The sequence below is a fragment of the Nannizzia gypsea genome, genomic scaffold (assembly GCF_000150975.2).
Source record: "Nannizzia gypsea CBS 118893 supercont1.3 genomic scaffold, whole genome shotgun sequence".
Taxonomy (NCBI): Eukaryota; Fungi; Ascomycota; class Eurotiomycetes; order Onygenales; family Arthrodermataceae; genus Nannizzia; species Nannizzia gypsea.
In genome coordinates this window covers 1,903,934-1,925,946 of record NW_003345199.1, presented here as the reverse complement: position 1 = coordinate 1,925,946, position 22,013 = coordinate 1,903,934, and the positions used below count along the sequence as shown (strand labels likewise).

Genomic DNA, 22,013 nt, shown 5'->3' with positions numbered 1-22,013 from the left:
TATGGTAATAACAGTAATATCTAATATCCTCCACCTCTTACCCTCCATCTACTCTATATCTCGTGTCCATCTACTCTATCTACTCTCTCTACTCGCTGTCTTGTATATCTACCGTCTCTTTACTGTGTATCCCTTTCCGCTTATCGACACGGCCAAAACGCCACGCCGCCCGAACTTTTACCCCTCCAGTTTTTCTCGACTTTTCACGATCTCGACATACAAAAAAGAGACAGTCAGGGCAGCGAAGAAAAAGACACTCGACAGTCTCGCAGTCGCAGTCGCTGCAGCTCATTCCTCGTCCCTACGCTGTGCCTGCTCACATAGAGTCGCGTCTCTCGCTCAAGTCGTTGGTGTCGACACTGTTACCGGCGTTTTTTCACCCCGCACTGCGATAAAGATAGACAGAAAAAAAAAAGATAGAAAAGCTGCATACAGCGGACAGGCAGGATGCTCGACATTGCAGACCTCATACCCGAGCGAGGTGGCGACCCAAAGAAGGTCAAGGAGAGCCAGAGAAGACGATTTGCCTCTGAAGAGCTCGTCGACGAAGTTGTGGCCTTGTACGAGGATGCTCGCCGGAGTAAGTTACTGACCGACTCAATGGCATGACTGCATGGACTAACATTCTTTTTATATAGCACGATATGAAGCTACCCAGGTCGGATCAAAGATCAACGCCGTACAGAAGGAGATTGGCATGAAGAAGCGGGTTAGCCTCTCACCAGTCACACAAGGAAAAATGGGATAGAGATATGGAAAAAAATGACTAACTCGTTATCGGAGGTCAATAGAATAAAGAAGACGCAACAGACCTGCTGGCAGAAAAGGCAAAGCTAGAAGAAGAGAAGAAAGCAATCGAGGATCGAGCAGTGCAGTGCGAACAGCTTCGAGACCGCCGCCTGAAGACGATCGGAAACTACGTCGATGACTCTGTCCCCATCGACAAGAACGAGGACAACAACACCGTCCTCCGCACCTGGGCACCGCCAGACGTCAAGGTCGAGAAGCGAGACTGTCTCTCTCACCATGAAGTGCTGTACCGTCTTGACGGGTACGATCCGGAGCGAGGAGTCAAGATTGTAGGCCATCGAGGATACTGTCTGACGGGCTATGGACTGTTCCTTAACCTTGCGCTGGTCAACTATGGACTTGAGTTCTTGTTCAACAAGGGATATAAGCCTAACCAGCCACCGCATTTCATGTTGAGAAACTACATGGCCAAGACGGCGCAGTTGGAGCAGTTCGACGAAGAGTTGTATAAGGTTACCGAGAGCGAGGATCCAAGCACGGATAAGTATCTGATTGCTACTTCCGAGCAGCCCTTGTCTGCCTTGCATGATGGCGAGTGGATTTTGGAAAAAGAGCTTCCTATAAAGTAGGCCGTCCTCTTTTTACCTTGTTGCAGGATATGGTTGTGGCTGACTATGCTTAGATATGCTGGATACAGCACCTGTTACCGAAAGGAGGCTGGAGCCCACGGTAAAGACGCCTGGGGCATCTTCCGTGTCCATCAGTTCGAGAAGGTATGCATTAAAACACCTTATATGTGTTTGTAGATACTAACAGCCATAGATCGAACAATTCCTGATAACGAAGCCAGAGGAGTCATGGAAGGCCTTTGACGAGATGATCGATACCTCCGAGGAATTCTACAAGTCGCTCAAGATCCCCTACCAGGTCATCGCCATCGTCTCGGGCGCCTTGAACAATGCTGCATCCAAGAAGCTAGACTTAGAAGCCTGGTTCCCCTTCCAGGGCGAGTACAAGGAGCTAGTCTCCTGCTCGAACTGCACCGACTACCAGACCCGCGAGCTGGACATCCGGTTCGGCTCGAAGAAGCTTACCGACGTCAAGAAGAACTACTGCCACGCTCTCAACGCCACGCTGTGTGCCACCGAGCGAGCCCTATGCTGTATCCTTGAGAACTACCAGCAGGAAGACGTAAGTACTACATATCTCCTTTCTCCACCCTTTTTGTGATGGCGTGTCCTAACATCTATATCCTGTAGGGTATCATTGTGCCTGAGGTCCTGCGCAAGTACATACCCGGCAACCCAGAGTTCCTCCCGTATGTCAGGGAGCTGCCCAAGGACACCACCTCGCAGAAGGTCAAGGCCAAGGGAGGGAAAGCCGACGCGGCAAAGGCAGACCTGGCCAAAGGCGTCGAGAACATGAAGGTCTAAATGTATTTCGCCAGACTATATTATACATACATAGTGCCACCCTGAATGAACAAGTAACAAACAACCACTACTACTAGCTAGTTACCAGAGTACCAAAGTATTGTTAGTCGCAGCCTGCATGAACTAGTGGCTTGTTCCTGGGCTGCAGCCAGGGGTCGCCCCGACGCCGGACGGAGGGAAGTCGATAGAGGCATCTAGGGCACGTATAGATCAAGGCCCTGAGGTGCATGTAGGCCGACATCACTCCAAGTAGCTACCTTATCTACGTCCACACTTGATCCCGCCCACCAGCCGTCGCTTTATGCATGGCTGAGAAGCGAGCCTTTTTTAGTCAGCGGGGCCAGTTTTAGCTGGAGCAAGCAAGAGTCGAGCGATAAGAGTCATCCTTATGCACGAAGCGAACAACTCACGGCGGGTGCGCTGATAATAGATAATACGCAATACGCAGCTGGCTATATAAAAAACCGCCCAATCCCTCGTCCTGACACTTTCTTCTTCTTCTCTTCTTCCTCGTCTTCGTCTTCAGTCATCTTCATCAGCATCAACACCCACTAGCATCGCACCGTCACCATGTCCCCGCCAACAGACATCAGCGGCGCTGCCCGCAATCTCGCAGACCAGGTCTCAACCAGCCTGAATCTCTCCGTCTCGCCCTCTCCTCTCTCCGGCTTCGATGCTCGAGCAGGCAGACAGGGCCCCGTCTCTCGTCCAAAGCCGCTCAAGCCCTTCGCCACCCAGGATATCAAGGTCCTGCTGCTCGAGAATGTCAACATCACCGGCCGCAGCATGCTCTCGGAGCAGGGCTACCAGGTCGAATTCCTCAAGTCCTCGCTCCCAGAAGACCAATTGATCGAGAAAATCAGGTCAGTTAAAAAACCTCCCCCCTCGCACTCAATTTTTCTCCCAAAGTCCCGCCGGCTGCAGCTATCTCCGATGCCGCAGAAACGTTCGGAGAATTTTCCCGCTGACGGAACTATGCAACTGCAGGGATGTGCATGTCATCGGTATCCGATCCAAGACCAAACTGACGGAGAGAGTGCTCAAGGAGGCGCATAACCTGCTGGTCATCGGATGTTTCTGCATCGGAACGAACCAGGTTGATCTACAGTATGCCGCCAACAACGGAATTGCGGTGTTTAACTCTCCATTCAGCAATTCCCGCAGTGTTGCTGAGCTGATGATTGCCGAGATCATCACCCTTGCTCGCCAATTGGGTGACCGATCGCTTGAGATGCACAATGGCACATGGAACAAGCTCAGCAATAAGTGCTGGGAGGTCCGTGGGAAGGTTCTCGGTATGTTCTTTTTCTTTTTCTTTTTTTCTTTCCTTTTTCGCTCACTTATAACTGCTGTTCACTCGTACTAACGGTATTTCCAAGGTATAATTGGATACGGACATATTGGCTCCCAGCTCTCTGTCCTGGCAGAGGCCATGGGCATGACAGTCATTTACTACGATGTAGTCAACTTGATGGCCATGGGAACCGCCAGACAGGTGCCTACGATGCAACAGCTGCTCAACACAGCCGATTTCGTCACCCTGCATGTTCCAGAGCTACCCGAGACCAAAAACATGTTCTCCACCCAACAGTTCGAGCAGATGAAAGATGGCAGCTATCTTCTTAACGCTAGTCGTGGAAGCGTGGTCGACATCCCTGCCCTGGTCCATGCCATGCGTACCGAGAAGATCGCCGGTGCAGCCTTGGACGTGTACCCGAGCGAACCCCGGGGTAACGGAGATTACTTCAACAAGGATCTAGCACCCTGGGCGGCTGACCTGCGAAGCCTGAAGAATATCATTCTCACCCCACATATTGGAGGCAGCACCGAAGAGGCGCAGAGTGCCATCGGTATCGAAGTCGGACAGGCTTTGATAAGATATGTCAACGAGGGAACCACCCTTGGCGCAGTTAACATGCCAGAGGTCACTCTTCGATCTTTGACCATTGACGAGCCAAACCATGCCAGAGTCATCTTCATCCACAACAACGTCCCCGGTGTGCTTCGAAAAGGTTTGCTCCCGTCCATTTCTCCCAATGTTTTCTGTCCTTTTCTCTTCTTTTTACAAGGCTAACGTGGCTCTAGTCAACGAGATCCTCGGTGACCACAACGTTGATAAACAGATGACTGACAGCAGAGGAGATGTAAGCTATTTTCCCCACACACAACTACAAAGTGGTCGACTACTCACATGATAAACTGCTAGGTTGCCTATCTGATGGCCGACGTCAGCGATGTCGACTCTGAAAACATCAAAGATCTATACGACCGACTTGAGGGTCTCTCATGTATGTCTACCTAACTATTCCTACATCCTGGTAAAAAGTTCTGCCAACTAACGAAACATTCAGCCCGAATTATGACCCGTATCCTCTTCTAGATGAAGTATACCGGGCCTTATAGAACACGAAAAACGGTAGCATATATTTTTTTTCATACATATATTCGTTAATATTTCAACCTGCACAGCCTGGAATTTTCGGACGGGGATAGTTGCTGGCAAATTGCTTTGAGTTGGAATAATGGATGGACGATGACGATTCTCACGGTCATACGCATGGTTTCTTTTTGTCGCTGTTACTTCTGTCTGTTTAGTTATTCTTAGCTATCTCCAATTCAACATTGCCACGAACGGGTTCGACGGCTAGGAGAAATATCGGGGCACTCATTGCACATCATCGAGAAGTGGCTGTATAGCAAAGAGAGGCAAGACTGCTTAAGTCATGGCAAGATAATCAAGTGCGTAGTATAATTCATGCATTGAATTGATGACGCGATAGACTTTTAGGTTTTTCTTGGCACAATAGCTTAACTAACTAGTAACTATAGATATAAAATGCCCATCATCACCGCAAAAAGATCAAAACAAGACATCGCTTGGGTTATTCTTATGTTCAATTCGCTCCATAAATTACTATAATAATATATTTACTAACTACATCCTCCAACAATATTCGAGTCACTCTTAGCTCAAACATATCTATCAGACATATACCTAGCTGGGGAGTATCAAAGACGATCGATACCTAAATCTACGATATATCACCTCTACAGCCGTTAGATATGCCTTCGTTCATGGGCTGGAACTACACCCGCCATCGTCAGGCCCCCCGCCGTCGTCAGGCCTACCGCCGCACTGATCACAATACGGCCAACAGCCCTCTCTTCAGATTGCCAGCAGAACTCCTTGCCATGGTAACCAAGAACTTGGAAGATGAAGACGACAGGCTTGCCCTAGGATATACCTGTGCCAGATTCTTCTATTCTGATGCCCTTAAGGATACCATATCAGACAAAGAAGCAAGATTCAGGGCACTCTGCATGCTGGAGTTGCGCAGGGAGCCGTGGCACGGCGAGCGACAGTATTGCTGCCGAGGGTGTTTAGCTGTTCATGGTTCCGCTGCTTTCTTTAGTATTGACCTGCTAAAAGATCCATCCGAACGTCATTGTAGGATGACTGTGAAGTGTATTAACCTGGGAATACACGGCATTTTCAGCTTTGCAGACATAAAGAAGTTTGTATCGCAAGAGAGAGGAGGTCGTGATACCAACTGGTTTACCAAAATATTTTCTTCGCCCAAGGTCACTCTAGAGTTTAGCCTCCCCATATTCCCTCAAGGAGCGGACGTTACTCCCGAAGGATTCAATTCTCTTTTCAAGATTATCGATTATGTACTCTGCCCACATATGCGGGCGAAAAAGTACGTAAAAAGCTATCTATATTGTCGAAAGCCTGGCATTGAGCCTCGCCCGGGGTGGATAGAACCTGCTGTGAAGTGCTATATTTGTAACACTGTGGTGACGCTTGGTGACTTGCCGAGTTCTACTCCTGGAAACGATGGCCGGGTATGGCTAGCAATTAACGTCAGTCGGCCCATTGGAAGACTCTATTCTCCACTAGAGCAAGAGTGGCTTAACCAGTCCTTTTCTGTCATGGCTGGTTATATAGATTGGCATAACAAGATTAAAGTCGAATGGTGCCGAGACTATTGGAGAGAAAATCCTACTGCTTATGTGGGTTGGCAGTGGGAGAAATGTCTACAGTATGTCCCATACCCATCTCTCTTTATCAAGGGTTGGTATTTTCGAAGATTTTGGCTAGTTACTGTTAGCGATCAGCCTTCAGCAGAGTGGAGAGTACGTCTCGGGTTATATTTGAGCAATCTTATTCCAGAATGGATACACAGGAAGTACGCGCCTGCCCATAGATTCGAGGTCTCTAACTGGACGGGTACATAGTGGTGAGACGCAAGTAAGAGGCAATTCCTGAGAGCTGACTTGTACATTATGGTAATATAGTCATAGGCGGTTTGTGTAGCTTGTGTATAAATTCAATTTAGTTGCGATCCCTAATTATGCTAGAGATGCTTTTGGTATAAAGTAATTAGCGGGAAATTGAAACGGGTAAATAATACAAAGGTAGGGATCAAGCGTAGAGGAAAAGGGTTAGCTATCGTGCCTACTGTGGTTGGACATAGTAAGAGAGTCGTGCTTTCCCTAGGTACATCATTAGACGCACTATTATAGAGGCCATCGGGCACAACATCAACATTCTCAGACGACGTCCTCGATCATTTTCTCGGAGACAGCAAGTAAATCTAATTGGCACATCATGACCTGGTCGGACGTCGCAAATTCAGTTTTTAACGGCATCAATGCCGTTAACGGGATTATTGCCAGATGGCAAGAGTGGCGGGCTCAAAGCCTGGAAGAAGAGGAGAGGGTGGCGGAGGGGGAGCGCCAACTACTGCGGGAAAGGACAGAGGCCGCCGCCAGGGATAATGCCCTCAATGTCAGAGAGAGGCAGGCCACTATTCTCCAGCAACAGCTGGAACAGCGGGAGTGCAATATCTCCCAGCGAGAGGCAGAGTGCCGTAGGCTTCTTGCCACGGCAGCGCAGTCTGTAAGGACTGCAAATCGGCTGGAGGAATCCGCCGAGCAGGCGTATATATACCTCCAACAGGAGGTGAGGCAGCGTCGTGGGGAGCGGGGCCGCAGATAGGGGTGACGGCCCTCCTACCGGTGAATGGGGCACCGGTACCTCGGAGGAATCCCCCTAGCGGGTAAAAAAATCCTCTGTTAAAGGAGGTTGGCTAGGTCTGGCAAGCCTAGCTACACCAGCGAGAGTTCGCACTTTTACGCAGTGCTGGTGACGAGTAGCCATAAAACGAATATGGTGAAACGAAGACGAACTCATAGCTCTATGGCCTGGAAGATTCAACCCCAGTGTCTGTCGATATATACCGATTGAGCCAAAGATATCACAGCGAATGTCATCACCCAACACCGAGGCTCCATCAAAGGAGGCAAAGCACCTCACGACGGCCACTTTCGATGCGAGTACATCCGCAAGATATTCCCTAATACCCCCGCCAATTAACCCGCCATGCCTTTATACCCTAAGGGCTCTATCGGACACAGATACCACGATAATGCCCAGCAAACCCCGAGGACCTTTATGTGATTCTCATACCATATGAAGGGACCGCCCGATTCTGCCACCAAAATCCCTGACAATCCTTGACGGGAACAAATTAAATGAAGAGAGAAAAAAACGTAGATCTAGCAAGCAACATAAGCTAGACCATGCCAAAACCGCATCATGAGACGATCATACCCGCTATCTCCGTGATAAGAAACCTAGCATCCAAAAGCTAGGGCATCAAAAAGAAAAGAAACGCACTAAAGACCTTCCTGTGAAAGACGCTTCTCGACAAATTTGCTCCTGCTAAGATGGATACTGGGTATAACCGGCGGAATGCCCCCCCAGGTACAATATTTGATATTCAGAAGAAAGCCCTCCCAGTTCAGGTCTCGATTTTCTCCCAGGAAAGAAACCACTAAGTTGCCTTCACGGAAAACACCAACAGGGAATAAGTGGCTATTATTCAGCCTGGCAAGGGACAAGAATGCCTGAAATCCGGATTCGTGGAGAGAGATAAGTATCGAAACACGGTCCAAGAACGAGACGAGCACGAAAAGCCAGACGTGACGTTGAAGATTGATGTGTTACTTCCTCGCCAAGAAGTGACTAGTTAACCTTCTAGTGAGTTATGTAGTTACCTCGGTAACTCACGACTAAGTTATCCGAGACCCGCCATCCAACGTCTTTGGAGACTGTCCATAGTAACGAGCGTACAGAGTACATTATTTACTCCTACCCGGATAGCACAACCCTGGCTTGGACAGATATTGTTTCAACCATTGCAGGCCAATTTCTCCTTTTGCTTTCTGGGGTTGCATTCCGCCATCGTCACCAGTAACAGCCGCCTAAACTGCTAGTTATTGGCCATGCCAAGTGTCCCGTCAACATATCAAATTATCATTATTTTATTCAAGCCTTTGTGCCGCTTCCCGAGGCTGTTTGGTCAAGTGCCTACCGCAAAATATACCACGGAAATACCAACTCAGACAATGGCAGTTCACTCGGTATCAAAGGAGCATTGCATCGCTTCATTAGCGCTAGCTTGGTAAGCCTCACAATCCACGGAAAATGGATGATAGAAAGTAAAAGACTAATAAGACACAGTCCGCGATGAGCGCTGATCCAGAATGTACCCCGAGCTATAGTATTGGCATGAGAGCAGAAACACAACAACTATACTGATCTGACTATCAATCGCCTTGGAATGAGGCTATTCTAAAAAAACCCTGCCGCAAATGTTGAAGCAGGTTTATACTTGGAGGTGTGCCATTATCGTACGCAGTGAACCACGCCCAGTCACAAATCAAGTGTCACTACATTCCATTACTATCAAAAGCCTATTGCTCGAAAAGGCCCTTGAGAGAACATTTAGAGGCCTTGAGTGAGGGTCCCAGCAGCCAGCTAAAGCAGCTGGCTTTCAAGGCTCCTTTCCACTCTTTATACTACCGATGGCATCTTTTTGAGAAGCTTCGGAAAGATAGACAGGACGAGAAAACCAAGACTCACCTCGTCGCCTTATATACCCTATACTATGGACTACTTTTTTTCCGGCATAGAAGTGTACACTAGCCTCGGCGGCTAGATCCGTCTTATGGATTTTAGTGGATAGCCAGTACGGAGAAAATATGGGTAAAGAATTCTTTGCCCCGGAATTTCGATACATCGATTGTAATGGGCTTAGCTTTCGTTATATTCCCGACTCGGTCGACATTCACAAATTCGAAGGCGTGGAGAAGCTTGTTAGTCTTGACTCATTTCCCTGCCGTCGTCATCTAGAGGTTGAGAAAGTGCTAACTGAAAATCTATATCAGGGTGAAAAATAGCTGTATCATCATTGACACGCATACCTTCAAATTTATGGTATATTTGGACCAAGCCTCGGGCCGATAGAATCTGATCCCGATTCGAATACGAACTCGGTTGAGGGAGGATTACTTGATAAAATCCACAATGCGATATGTAAAACCACCAGCCATACCTTCGGAGAATATCAGAACACCCGGGGAAATATGAGAAGACATGGAAAGATGAGTTGTTAGAAGGATGTAAGACTGACCCACTCGATTCATTTTATGATAACCTATCTGATATCAGTAATAGTTATTCTCTGAGTCCCAAGCAACACTTTCCCAGCACCCCAGTCGTACGTGGGTACTGCCTCGCTTTCAAAACATGAGGTAAACTCCTAATGCGATTGTTCAAGAGCACTTGTCCTAGGATGGCGAGTTCGATAATAATGTTTCCAGAAAAGGTGGTCAGAAAGAGATCCCTCCAATGATTTATAGACGAGAATAAAGCCGCTAATAAGGGAATAGATCTAGAGTTCATGATACGGTTAAGCGGGGAACCTGGTGTTGGTAAAACACACACAACAGAGTTTGGTTCGTTTTTCCATTTCAATTACTTGCTTAATCTCACCTTACTGAATGGAATCTAGTTGCTGAGATGCTTCAGCGGTTGTACTTTATGAGTGCAAGTGAACTAGGAAAGACAGCTACAGAAGTCAAAGAAGTGCCTGAACAAGCTCTAGACCTAGAAGCTCGCTCGACCGCTGACATACGGCATAACCGACTCGTCTCTCCCTTGGTGACCACCTGCCTAAGGCAAGTAACCAAGTAAACAAATTAACTCGCCCCTTCCCGTGACATTGACTTAACTAACTAGGTAGGTACCTAGTCACTTATTTAGTCACCTCAGTTCATCCATGAGATGTGTTTCTATCAACCACACGCGTTCTCAAACCAATCCATGAAAGCTGTCCAGAGTACAGAGCGTGCGTTATTCACTCTTGCCTGAACACCACAGACAGTCATTTCTGCTGTCACAGGCCAACTTCTCCTTTTGCTTTTTAGTGCTGCGTTTTCACTGTTGGAACTGGCGTTATCGCCGTTTACGCCGTGATTGCTCGATGGCCTGGGAATTGCAACAAATGATCTGTGCCTCGCTGGTCAATATATACACTCCCTTTTCACAACTTGCCAACGTCAATATTTGACATCGAGATGCCAGGCTCGATAACGTAACCATCTACTCAATACTCGGTATGTGGAGTTCAATCCCTTTTTCTAATATTTCCTGTAATTCACAGCCAACGAAGTTTGGCATCTATTAAGTCTTCCTTGTCCAATTACTAACTTCTTAGGTATGTAGCAAGTTGGCTTGCGTCTGCTGTTTAAGTAGATGAATGGTGCATTTCAACACTGCTGTCGTCCCATCTGCTCTTGCTGGTGGTAACGACGGAAACTCTGGCACTTCCAAGGTTCAGAACGCCTGCGGGAAAAATGGCTACCTCTGGCCTATCGCTGGCTCAACTGGAGAGAAGATGATCACCCTCAAGGACGGCGAAACTTACTCCGAGAAATACCGTACCAACAGCAATGGGGGTGGCATCTCCATCAAGATGGCTACCGACAAGAACCACAAAGATAGCTCGCAGTTCGAATACACTCTTAAGGATCTTCAAATCTTCTACGATCTATCCAACATCGATGGCTATTCATGAGATTTGTGAAGGTGGCCTAAGGGGTGCGATTTGAGAATGTGAACGTTGGAGATCTCCTGAAAGCTTCTGTTACGGTGGTGGGTTCTATTATTGGGGCCTATGCATATTGTTGCCTCAGTTGTTAAGTGGCTGTATATATATATATATATATATATTCTCCCTTACGCTTACAATCTGCCTTGTAATTCAAAAGTTAGATCCTTGAGCTCACTCACCTTGGCCTTAATGTACTCTTACTATAGCTACTCAGCCTCAACACCGTATAGCAATGCCAATTTCCCCTGGCATGATAATGTTGCCCATGCGATTCCACTTTTAATTGTCGCTATATGTTGATTATTTGTGTTCTAGAGTGATCCTCCTGAGAGTGCTGCTACCACCAGTAGAGCTACCCAATTAGGCCTAGAGAGCGCTGTAAATAGAGCTCCTGAGACTCGTCTGGATAGCAATACAGGTTACATCCACCACAGGATATAACTACGGGTATGACTGAGGTAAATGAGTTAGAATAGGAAAATGAGCCGTCTCGATCGCGCCTAAAACTTATGCTCTGATACAGCAAACGATATTGAAATTGTCATGCTTCATCCGCTATATGCTTGCAGAACTCCTGTTTAGTTTGCCTAATGCGCCTAATGCACAGTGCTCTTCAACGCTATAATAAGTGAAGAGCATAATGGAAAATGAAAAACGATGGGTTAATTATGAGGTGTTCAGCTATTTTCCCATAAGCTGCGAAGGGGAAAAAAGTTGGAGAAGGAATGGAGAAGGGGTGAATTATAGACAGAAATCTGCCCGTCCAAAGACGAACAAACTAGCGTCTATATAAATGATGCGGCAAAGAACTGGGATCCCCCGATCGACTGCGGTCTCTCATTTCTGGGCTTCGGCTTCGGCTTGGTCGCCAGTATCGATCTCTAGATGCTGGATCTATATTGTCTCGTCGTGGAGGCATGGACCCGTCACCCCCCAATCGATATCGGTCATTACCGCCGCCAACATAATTGGGCACATATGAATCTCGCCCGCCTTCACTTATACCTCCACCTCCTCGGGGTAGCGGAGGCCTATCACGTCTATTATCTTGGCCCGGTCCTCCACCCCGACGGGAACCAGTTTGCCATTGAGGATTAGCAGGGGCAGGTGGTTTGGGTGGTAAGTTTGCATCCCGTTGCCACCCCGGGAGGTGACTGTGAGGCTCTCCAGAAGCTTTTCGCTTGTGGCCGTGGACTGGGTCAGGCATGCGACTGTCGTAAGGGGGTCGGGATGATGGGTGCATATTATTTCCGTAACCAGAGCGTGCTGCTTGTGGAACTCGGCTTTTCTTTGGATCCGTCGTAGGGGCTCCTCGAGAAGACCCTGAGGTCCATTCACCATGTGCTCCCATCCCAACTGACCCGCCAGCGGGTGCAGGAGGTAAAGCAGCCTTCTGGCCACGGAACTTTCTTCTGTCAAGTTCATGGGAATCTTCAAAGGATGGCAGGTCGCCCGGCTTAGCAGGTAGAGGTGGGGTAGTGAAATATGGGTGTTTGAGCGCGTCGATAGCATTTATTCTCTTGCGCCAATCGAGTCTCAGGAGCTCTGTTAAAAGAGATATTGCAACAGGGCCTTGTCTGTGATTTATATATTAGTTTTTGATTTATTCAAAACATAATGGCTATACGGTTAATGACTTACTCTTGGAAAACGGTAGCAAGAGTTGGGCGTTTGAAACCAAAGGACCGTATTGGTTCTGCTCCTGGTAGAGAGCTCCATCCTGGCATGTTTTCCTCAGTGGGGGAGCCCACAAGGTTGAATATAAGCTGTGCTTGATTAAGGTCACTGCTTCCGGCGAGAATAGGTTTCCCCTTAAACATCTCACCAAAAACACACCTATTATAGTAATTAGCACTCATCAGATCTACTGATGGCGAGTTGAGGGAACAAGATGTGACCTTACCCAGCACCCCACAGATCAATCGCGGTGGTGTAGCGGCGTAACTGGAGAAGGAGTTCAGGCGGCCGATACCATCGAGTGACAACCAGTGTCGTGTACTCTCTCTTTGCTTCTCCGCCTCCTTTGCCAGCAACTGGTGGTGCTTCGTCGTAGGGTCTGGCAAGACCAAAATCCGCTATCTGAAGCACACCGGCATTATTAATCAATAAATTTGCGGCTTTCATATCCCGATGTAATATTCGATTCTTGGGTATCATATTAGCATATAACCAATGGTCAGACTGAAAAATGAAGGAATACCTCATGCAGATACTGGAGGCCTTTCAAAAGCTGTATCATATAACACTTTATTTGAGGCTCTGAAAAGTGAACATCTGGATTCTCTAGTAATCCAGACAAGTCATGCTCCATATAAGGCGTTACCATGTACATTGATGGTTTCTTTCGTCCTTCGCCTGTTATAATAGTCAGACTCACACTTAGAGACTGAAATACCACCCAAAAGGCGACAAACCTCGGCTCCGCTCCACCGCCATTTCCTGAAGCTGTAGGATATTCGGATGCGATAGTATCTTGAGAAGTTTGATCTCTCGTAAGGCCGTGATTGGGAACTAAGCCAGTAGTATTCGAGTCAGCCGGTACGCATGCGCCAGCAGCGTTCTATGAGGAACTTACCCCGTCTTTTTCATTGTGCATTAATATTTTCTTTAAGGCGACTAACGAGCCGGCTCGTTTGGACCTAGCTTTATAAACCTCACTTTAAAAGGAGGGACTAGATTAGCAAGAGTGCAGTTGCAATTGTGAGCAGCAGGAAGCTTGAACAGTACCCAAAGGTTCCTTCACCAAGTTTCCCTAAGAAGTCAAATTCTCGAATGGAGGAGCAGCCCTGGAAGCGTAAGCGGCCTTCTTCATCGCGCTCCAAGGAGCGTTTAGGTCTGGGCGAAGAACCCGATGCAAGCATCGTGGAGATTCTCCAAGGGATAATCCCAGGTCTCTATGACCGTAAAACGAAGCGTAATAAGGCTTTGGAATATTGGTATAAAACGCTCCTCTTCCCCCTGAGCCTCGCCTTGGACCTGTTGTCTCAGTTAGTTGGAATGCGCTGGCATACACGAGTGGTGATATTTGACTCTTGCGGTGTCTTGATAGCAGCTCGAAAGCTTGGTGTTGCGACTTTGAATAGAGTTCCCCGAAGATATGTTATCGGAGGCTCTAATCTTCCTTTCCGTATTACGTAATAGAGTTAAAACCAATCAATCATGTGATGGAATATGACTAAGCGGGTGATCAGTCTTGGCATTGATCCAAGCACTTTCTCCATGCAGCAGACACCTTCGTCACCGTCTCTGGTTGACGCTGAAGAAAAACGATGCAGGAGCATAAAGAATCCACAATATGAAGCAATAAATAGTTACTGATAGATTCGTTTCCCAAACTGTATGCGGAACCTGGAGATTCGGAATTAAAACTCAAATTCTAGATACTTACTCCGTATTTTCATTGTAAATAGACCTACGGCCTACGCATAAGTAGAGGTGGATAGTCTTGCTCCCTGATAGCTAACGAAAAAAAATCATTGTAGGGCTAGGCCAGGGGATAAGTTGTTTGTACTATTAATATGTGATTGGGAGTTGACAGAGAGTAAGAAGCTAAGCTTCGCCAAGCCTGGAGATTTTTCGTCAAGGACAAAGAGGCTCTGAATTGACGCTAAAGTGAGGTTGATGTGACGTGACCGACTAAAGTGAGGTGGATGTGACGTGATCGACTAACAAGCAACACAACTTTAACTAGATCGTCGAATTTTATTGGTCCACTCAAGATCACCAGTTACGCCCCACAGGACAGACAATATAAATATTATATCTATAAAAACTGTTCTTGCACCTTCCTGCCTCTCTTTCCGCGTCTCTCTTCTCTCCTTCAAGATACCCTCACAGCTACCACGTACGTTACAAGTCAAGCTATCTAAGAAAGATTTTATCATTTTCCAACGTACCAACAGCTTCACAAACATGTCTTTTCTTCGTCGGTTCTTCTCGAAAGAAGTCTGTGCCGCTGATGCTTATCCTTCACCTCCATCATCAGCAAGTCCACCACCAACAAGAAAGAGACGAATCGAAGGGTCATCAGAGAGCGATGGAGAAGCATTCCTAGGAGACTTGTCGATCTACAACCAGGATTATCGATGCGGCGGCCCCTATCTTGTTGAACTCCCCGCGATCACGAAAGTTCCCAGTCCCCAGGACCCTCTACACGCTAGATGGGAGAGCGAGCTTCTTGGACCGGTGGTAGAGATTCTGGACAAGAATAAGGTGGACTACAACCCTTACTGCGGAGTAGGCCCGGCGCAACGCGCATCAGACGAAGATGTGGTACGAGAGTGGCATGACACAATATTGATCTCAGCCACGAAACATAACCTGGATCGTTCTTGGTATTTCGCATGTAAGGAAATTCGGAGCCTGCTGGAAGCGAAAAATATGTCCCAATTCAATGTTGAGATTATCGATGCCCGGGCAAGTGTGTATCCAAGGGCGTTCCCAATTGACCCCAAGGATCCCTTCGTTAAGCAATGGCCACCACTCCAAGATATGATCATAGATATGCTCGGTGACAGGCACTGGACTCTACTGCAGCCACTCTTGCTAGGACAGCCCGACGATTTTCTGGGGCCACGCACGATGACAGTTTCACTTATGGTCAGGCCTGAGTCAACTAGTGATTGGACAGACGTACGTGAACGTATGGTTCAAATACTTGACAGTCATGGACTGAAGCATGTTGCTGTGACCGTCCACCGTGGGTCAGTTCTACACACTCTTTCTGATTTTCGCATTCTAGAAAAGAGAGACTGGGAGCTTCCTACTGTTTTCGGTGGAAGTATCGGCATGCGTGATTCAAATGCCTCTTCCGGAACTTTCGGCGGCTACCTAGAACTTCAGATGGAGAATGGTACGTGGCGCAAGTATGGAATTACAAATTACCACTGCATTCGAGGAAGCCTTCTAGATGCTGAGAAGAGCGATAAGATTGGCGTCAGTCCAAAGGATGCTCAGGAAAATCCCATTTTTGTGGACCAACCCAGCTTGAAGTACCACCAACAATCCATCGACAAGTACCTCTACAACGTCAGTGCAATGGAAAGTACTTTTCCATATGAAATCAAGGAATTGATAGAGGCTGGAGAGCCTTCCGTTTCTGAGAAAAACATTCGCCGCTATGAGAAACACCAGGCAATGATTAACTCAACCAATGCCCTGGTCAATCAAGGAATTCAGTTCGTTCATGACAAAGAGCATCACTTAGGCAGCGTTTATGTATCATCCGGATTTCGAGCCACCGACCGACAGTATCTTCTGAACTGGGCGTTGATCGAGGTCAAAGAGAAGCGTCTAGGTAGAAATGATGTAAGTTCCACTTACACATGATTTTAGTACGGTGAAAATGGTTGCTAATTTAAACAGATCCCTCAGATGTCAGATCATTGTTTGCCAGAAATTGTGAAGCCTCTGTATGATCCAGATGAAACGTACATATCCGGGACCGCAGCAATCACCGACGGAATGGTAGTTTTCAAGAAAGGAAATCGTACAGGTTTTACGGCTGGACAGTTGAATGGTACGAAAACAACTACCCTGCAGCACTGGATACAGAGCAAAGAAGGAGAGTGGACCGCAATCAGAGGTCAAGCCTACAGCGTTGCGCCAAATGGTTGTCCTGCTTTTGGCGATGCTGGAGATTCTGGCTCCCTTGTGATTGACTGTGATGGAAAACTTGCCGGCCTGTATCTCGGAGGAGACAGAGACAATGGATGGGGCCTGTTCATCGGCTGGGAGGACCTCTTCAATGACATCAAGCTCATGACAGGCTCGAATGTCCGCGTTCCTTCTACATAAGAGCGAGATGCCCAGTTTTACTTCTTGTTTTATCTAATACTCCATCCACCCTATTTGTCTCGAGGAAAACCAGTTAGCCGATGCCCGCGATGGTTTCTCACAGTCTTTCTTTGTTATTTGTATAACTATACATCCTTTGTCTTATCACAGCAACTCTTAATCTTCATTGATCGATGCCATGTATTCTGCAACCTGACTTAATGCTGTGCCGATCATCTGCCTGATTTCTGACGAGATATATGTACATACCCTACGCTGGTATATGGAAATACTTACATAAATATTCCATACTTCCACATTTAAATACTGCTAACCAGCACCAATCTGCGTCAGCCTCTGGAAGTGATGTGACAAATGAGACCTCGAGGCTTCGGTAGCGATAGAAGGCATTCCGACGCCACATGAAATCCCAGTGTTATTGTAGAGAAGTCTGTAGCGGATAATAGCAACGGTGGAGTAACGCCAAATCGGATTAAATAAGTAGTATTGTAATGGGTCAGATTTTCCAGTAGCTACCAATGGCTTCGGTATCTAAGTTACCTACCTAAGTTAACTAGGTTGACTTGAACTTACAATCTTTTACCCCGTCCCACCATACACATCCTCCTGAATCACTCTGCCACTCTTCTCCAGACGCTTCGGGAACCTTTCCAGGTACCTGTCTGATTGCCTGGGCCGAGGAGAAGCCTGGTTCAACCCACGTAAACAAATGGTTTCTGTCCTGCATATCTTTCACAATATGTTTGCTGTACATCCTCTGGTCGTTTGTTAGCGATAGATCAAACTCGGTAATATTCGGATTCAGCTGATCATGCAAACGCGGCGAGCTGATGGCATCTACAGCCGACATTCCCCGATCAATGACGTTGACAATGGTTTGTAAGGTGGCAGAGGGAATTCGTGTCCCACCAGCAGAGCCTGTAACAAAGTACACTTCTCCCTTTGCGTTTGTAACGATGGTAGGTGACATTCCGGAAAGAGGCCTTTTACCCCCTTCGATGTGATTGTTCGCAAATTCTAGTGGATTGTCGGGATGCTGAATGCGCTGGAAGTCAGAGATGTCATCGCCGAAGATAATCCCAGTGTTAGGATCCATGACTCTGCTTCCGAACCACTCGCCAACGCTGGTAGTGAGAGATATGGCTAAGCCATCGCTGTCCAAAGCGACAACATGAGAGGTTCCTCCGCTGTATCTCACTGTATCGTTTGACGGGCTAGATGAAAGGACTTTAGCAGCTCCAGGATATGGCACTAGGTAATCTAGAACATCTCGCTGAGCCTTATCCTTGATGTTGGCTTCATGTGGGAACCCGCTTTCCGCATTAAGCAACCATTCTTGATACTTAGCCATGTCGATGTTGGGGTGGAACTTGGGGTCAGGATCTCCCAGTCTGGACCTCTGTGGTTCATGCGTTAACTATATAAACTCGCATATAGAGATGATAATAATGTAAACGTACCTGAGCGTATCCATATCTCAATGCCTCAAGCAGCCAATGGGTACTTGGTCCATCAGTACCTGGATTAAATTTACTGGCAAACCTTTCCAGAATCTTTAATATGCTGAGTACGATCGACCCACTCGTAGGTATCGGTGTGCTTGTAACCGTATGGCCTCGATAGTTAATGCTGGCAGGCTGCCGTATTTTAGCCTCATAGTTCTGCAGGTCCTGTTTTGACATCAAGCTTGACCTTTTCCTTAAAGTTTCATAAGTGTGATCTGCAATTGTTCCATTGTAAAAGGTGCCCTCGTCTCCACTATTCGCAATTGCCTCCAAAGTTTCGGCATATTTTGTCCGGTTCAACGGGGTGCCCTTTTGCATCAGTTTCCCGTTAGGGCAAAACGTTTCGTACCAAGGGTATTGTCCGAACCAACCACATTCAGGGTATCGAGGGTCCTCCTCCTCCTTCAGCAATGGGTCCCACACAAGACGATTGACAAAATACATCAAATCATCATTTGCCTTGAAGTCGCCTTTGGCAGCTTGGATGGCAGGCTGGAAGAGCATTTTCCAGTCCAATTTTGCATATTTGTAGATTTGCCGGAGCCCCCGAAGCTCACCTGGTACACCACTATATAATTTAGTAATGACCAAGGGACACATTGATATTGCAAAAGCAAGGTAATGGAAAATACTTACACCGATGCACCCCCTACGTGAACACTGCGGTTGTTGTAGTATTCATCGGTTGCGCTGCCTGGAGCAGTTGTCCTGAAATCAATGGCTTCAAAGCCGTTCTCGTGTTTCACAAGAGCAAAGCCTCCTCCCCCAATGCCACTGTGATACATTGCTATTCAAGATTTAGCTTATCGTGGTACCTTTAAAAGATTTTCCAGGGAAATAGCACATACCAACCGTCCCAATGCAAAAAACTGTAGCTATGATCTATCGATCACAAATTCGGTCAATTAAAGCCCATCTCCATAACTTGACACAGCTGCTTTAATGCTAGAGGGATTTGACTTACCGCATCCGCTGCAGTAGCCTCCAAGTTATTGTTGTATAACTCAGCAGCCTTTTCATTGCAATACTGGCTTTCGCTAGCAATGCTAATGCCACGGGCCTTTTGGGTGGTTGTATTATTGCCATTGGCTCCAGGGGGGATCGCGGATCCAGCAACCAGAGAGGCTGACTGGAGGATCGCGGAGAAAATAAAAAGGAAATGCATTTTATTTCCCCCGATAGCTGTGGTGTAGCTAATGGAGGAGAGGCAGAGATACATTTCTCCCTCAAGACCAGATAGCAGTATATATAGCATATAGCATAGCTATGGCATTGTTCTAGAGAATATCAATCTTGCGGTGTCCATGGCCTCCACGCTATCCCCTCCTTTGTGCAACCGTATATAGCTGAGTTAGAAATCGGTTTTTTAGGTCTGGGAATATCTTCATCCAATGTAGGTTGTGGGTACAGCGCGTAGCTAGATTCATTGCTGCATCCTACCGCTTAATTGGTCAAGAACATGCATACATGACCCGGATAGCAAACAGGAGAGGGGTAGTCGTCTGGCAAATCCTCTCAGAGGCGCAAGGTGAAGATGATAATTACCCCTTTGCGACCGGTTGATGCGAGATTCTGGATAGCGGAACCAAGTTAACGTGGGGGAATTCAGCCAGCCTATTGAGGATGAAAAGCCAGTTCTTGTGAGATAACCAATCAACTCATATTTACAAGCCGAATGCTGAATTGCACAACATGCCAAAAGATGAAGTGACTCCGGATTGCCGATCCCTGCATGCCCTATATTGCATGGATAACGACAGTCACCTGCCAAAGGGCTAGCCGGCTCTGGAAGTTAGTCACCATTGAAATACTGGCTGACTAGTTGGTCCGTAAATTCATGTGCAGATCTTTCCCTCTTGCCTTTTCATCTTGATAGTAATGAGAACAAGCATGTAGCTATGATAGATGGCAAGACAGTGCGCCATGGTAGCTGTAATCAATCCATGATCTGTAGCCTGGTCCGGACAACCAAGGCGAGCTGTGTGAGGGTATCGAGTCATGGCAGGCTCGCAGCTTGAAAAATGAGTTCGAGTGAATTCACTTGCATACTGTACTCCTTCCATCGAAGGGAAATTGCTATTGTAATATAAACCAGAGGGGTGTGTTTGTTTGCCTTTATTATTTGGGTTGGAGGTACTCCGTACCTGGATGCGGTTTGATGGTTGCATTGACCGGGTGAAACATTGGCGCAGGCTAACAGCTTCCCAACTTTTAGTACGGCGAATTCTCCATTATCAACTGTTGCCGTAAACCTTCTGCCGGCCATCTCTGTGCTGCAACATATCCCATTGTCAGAATCCTGTTAATACTATACAGCCACAAATCTGGTAATAACAGTAGCTCAATTACTCCACTAAAGGTTTAGCTATGTACGTAACGGACCTAAACGGATAGTTACCGACCATAATGGCCCAAGTACAAGATATATGGCTGATGGGGGACTCTAGTCAAGTTGAAATCAATGACTCCACTTGTATAGCTTGTCCCTGGCAAGGTGTAACGAGTTTCGTGCGTTCACCATCCAGGTTGCCTCTGTTGATATGACCCTGACACCAAAGTTAAAAAGCGTTCCCATACTTAGAATTCCACCTCTGAAGGGTATGCAAAGGCACACTCAAAGGGTAACCAGATCGTAAGGATACTCAAAGCAACGTGGTTTCGATGCGGTTTTCTATTCCCGCAACCCATTATAATTCGAGTATATGTACCGGCATATTTGCCGCAGCTTAGAAATCCGCAAAAGAAGTCCAATACTTCGTATTGCCATACCAAAAATCCAGAGTCCCTTGCAATGTCTCAAAGCCTCAAAGATGAGATTTTCTATCTAGGGCGAAGTGTTTCCAACCTGGTTTTCCCTGCGCCGACCCGCCAAGCGATATCGACTCGGATATTACATTATCCGTTCCGCTTAAATTTCACGTGACTGGCAATGGCCCGACTTGATGTGACGCTCAAAAAGAGCAGAGGAAGCAACAATCACGAACAACCGGGAGCTTGTCGCATTTTCTGAACTCGGAGATTTGGTGGGATTATTTAGGTGCGCTAGATTAAGTGAATTGTGCTATTTTGACATCATCTAACTCTTCTTTTACTGTAGAACGCCAACCGCAGTCCCTCCGCAATGCCTTCAACCAACAACCACCCGATAAAGGTGCCTCCTGGCCCGCCGCTCTACAGATTCGCCGCAACTGCTCTTGGTGCCAGCATGTGGTTTTGGGTACGTTTCCCCGCGATTCATACCTGAAGATATTACTACAACCTTGAATTGGACTATCAATGTGTCGTTTCAGTGAAGATGAGCTAACTGGGCATATCTAAACCAGCTGATGTACCGCGCAAAGAAAGACGGCCCTGTTCTCCTTGGATGGAAACATCCATGGGACCATTAAATTAAGCTCTTCGCATTTCCTCATTTCTCTTATTGGCCGGTCTTTTTTTTATATCGACAAGGAATCCAAGGTGTTATATCCCGGCCAGTGGCGCCAGCAGACCAGTGGGTTCCGCGATGACAACGTGAAGCAAGCATCAGGTTCTGTCGATGGGGATGCTCATGTGAGAAATTCTGC

General features: G+C 47.1%; 8 protein-coding genes across 8 annotated transcripts; 6 read left to right on the top strand and 2 right to left on the bottom strand.

Annotated features, from left to right (window-relative positions):
- Nucleotides 1–447: 447 nt before the first annotated feature.
- Nucleotides 448–2,183, top strand: MGYG_04142 (seryl-tRNA synthetase; the record flags this gene model as incomplete). Its single annotated transcript, XM_003173920.1, has 6 exons — nt 448–580; nt 639–709; nt 792–1,375; nt 1,433–1,523; nt 1,573–1,941; nt 2,010–2,183. The coding sequence occupies 6 exons, from the start codon at nt 448–450 to the stop codon at nt 2,181–2,183; spliced, it is 1,422 nt and encodes a 473-aa protein (XP_003173968.1).
- Nucleotides 2,184–2,753: 570 nt separating this feature from the next.
- MGYG_04141 (D-3-phosphoglycerate dehydrogenase 1) lies at nt 2,754–4,563 on the top strand (the record flags this gene model as incomplete). The annotated part of the gene is made up of 6 exons (XM_003173919.1): nt 2,754–3,046; nt 3,171–3,478; nt 3,563–4,195; nt 4,269–4,327; nt 4,390–4,471; nt 4,535–4,563. The coding sequence occupies 6 exons, from the start codon at nt 2,754–2,756 to the stop codon at nt 4,561–4,563; spliced, it is 1,404 nt and encodes a 467-aa protein (XP_003173967.1).
- A 683-nt stretch (nt 4,564–5,246) lies between these two features.
- On the top strand, nt 5,247–7,185 carry MGYG_04140 (hypothetical protein; the record flags this gene model as incomplete). The annotated part of the gene is made up of 2 exons (XM_003173918.1): nt 5,247–6,226; nt 6,711–7,185. The coding sequence occupies 2 exons, from the start codon at nt 5,247–5,249 to the stop codon at nt 7,183–7,185; spliced, it is 1,455 nt and encodes a 484-aa protein (XP_003173966.1).
- A 1,412-nt stretch (nt 7,186–8,597) lies between these two features.
- Nucleotides 8,598–9,446, top strand: MGYG_09041 (hypothetical protein; the record flags this gene model as incomplete). Its single annotated transcript, XM_003173917.1, has 4 exons — nt 8,598–8,653; nt 8,856–9,166; nt 9,211–9,347; nt 9,432–9,446. The coding sequence occupies 4 exons, from the start codon at nt 8,598–8,600 to the stop codon at nt 9,444–9,446; spliced, it is 519 nt and encodes a 172-aa protein (XP_003173965.1).
- Nucleotides 9,447–10,792: 1,346 nt separating this feature from the next.
- On the top strand, nt 10,793–11,110 carry MGYG_09040 (hypothetical protein; the record flags this gene model as incomplete). The annotated part of the gene is given in 2 exon segments (XM_003173916.1): nt 10,793–10,867; nt 10,874–11,110. Coding segments are annotated over 2 exon segments (312 nt in total).
- An 814-nt stretch (nt 11,111–11,924) lies between these two features.
- On the bottom strand, nt 11,925–14,007 carry MGYG_04138 (CMGC/CDK protein kinase; the record flags this gene model as incomplete). The annotated part of the gene is made up of 7 exons (XM_003173915.1): nt 11,925–12,723; nt 12,788–12,982; nt 13,050–13,291; nt 13,347–13,501; nt 13,561–13,657; nt 13,722–13,803; nt 13,874–14,007. The coding sequence occupies 7 exons, from the start codon at nt 14,005–14,007 to the stop codon at nt 11,925–11,927; spliced, it is 1,704 nt and encodes a 567-aa protein (XP_003173963.1).
- Nucleotides 14,008–15,058: 1,051 nt separating this feature from the next.
- MGYG_04137 (hypothetical protein) lies at nt 15,059–16,942 on the top strand (the record flags this gene model as incomplete). Its single annotated transcript, XM_003173914.1, has 2 exons — nt 15,059–16,453; nt 16,511–16,942. The coding sequence occupies 2 exons, from the start codon at nt 15,059–15,061 to the stop codon at nt 16,940–16,942; spliced, it is 1,827 nt and encodes a 608-aa protein (XP_003173962.1).
- Nucleotides 16,943–17,251: 309 nt separating this feature from the next.
- Nucleotides 17,252–19,612, bottom strand: MGYG_04136 (gamma-glutamyltranspeptidase 2; the record flags this gene model as incomplete). The annotated part of the gene is made up of 6 exons (XM_003173913.1): nt 17,252–17,473; nt 17,541–18,341; nt 18,403–19,015; nt 19,084–19,234; nt 19,296–19,329; nt 19,412–19,612. 6 exons carry the CDS (start codon nt 19,610–19,612, stop codon nt 17,252–17,254), a joined length of 2,022 nt encoding a protein of 673 aa, XP_003173961.1.
- Nucleotides 19,613–22,013: the final 2,401 nt, after the last annotated feature.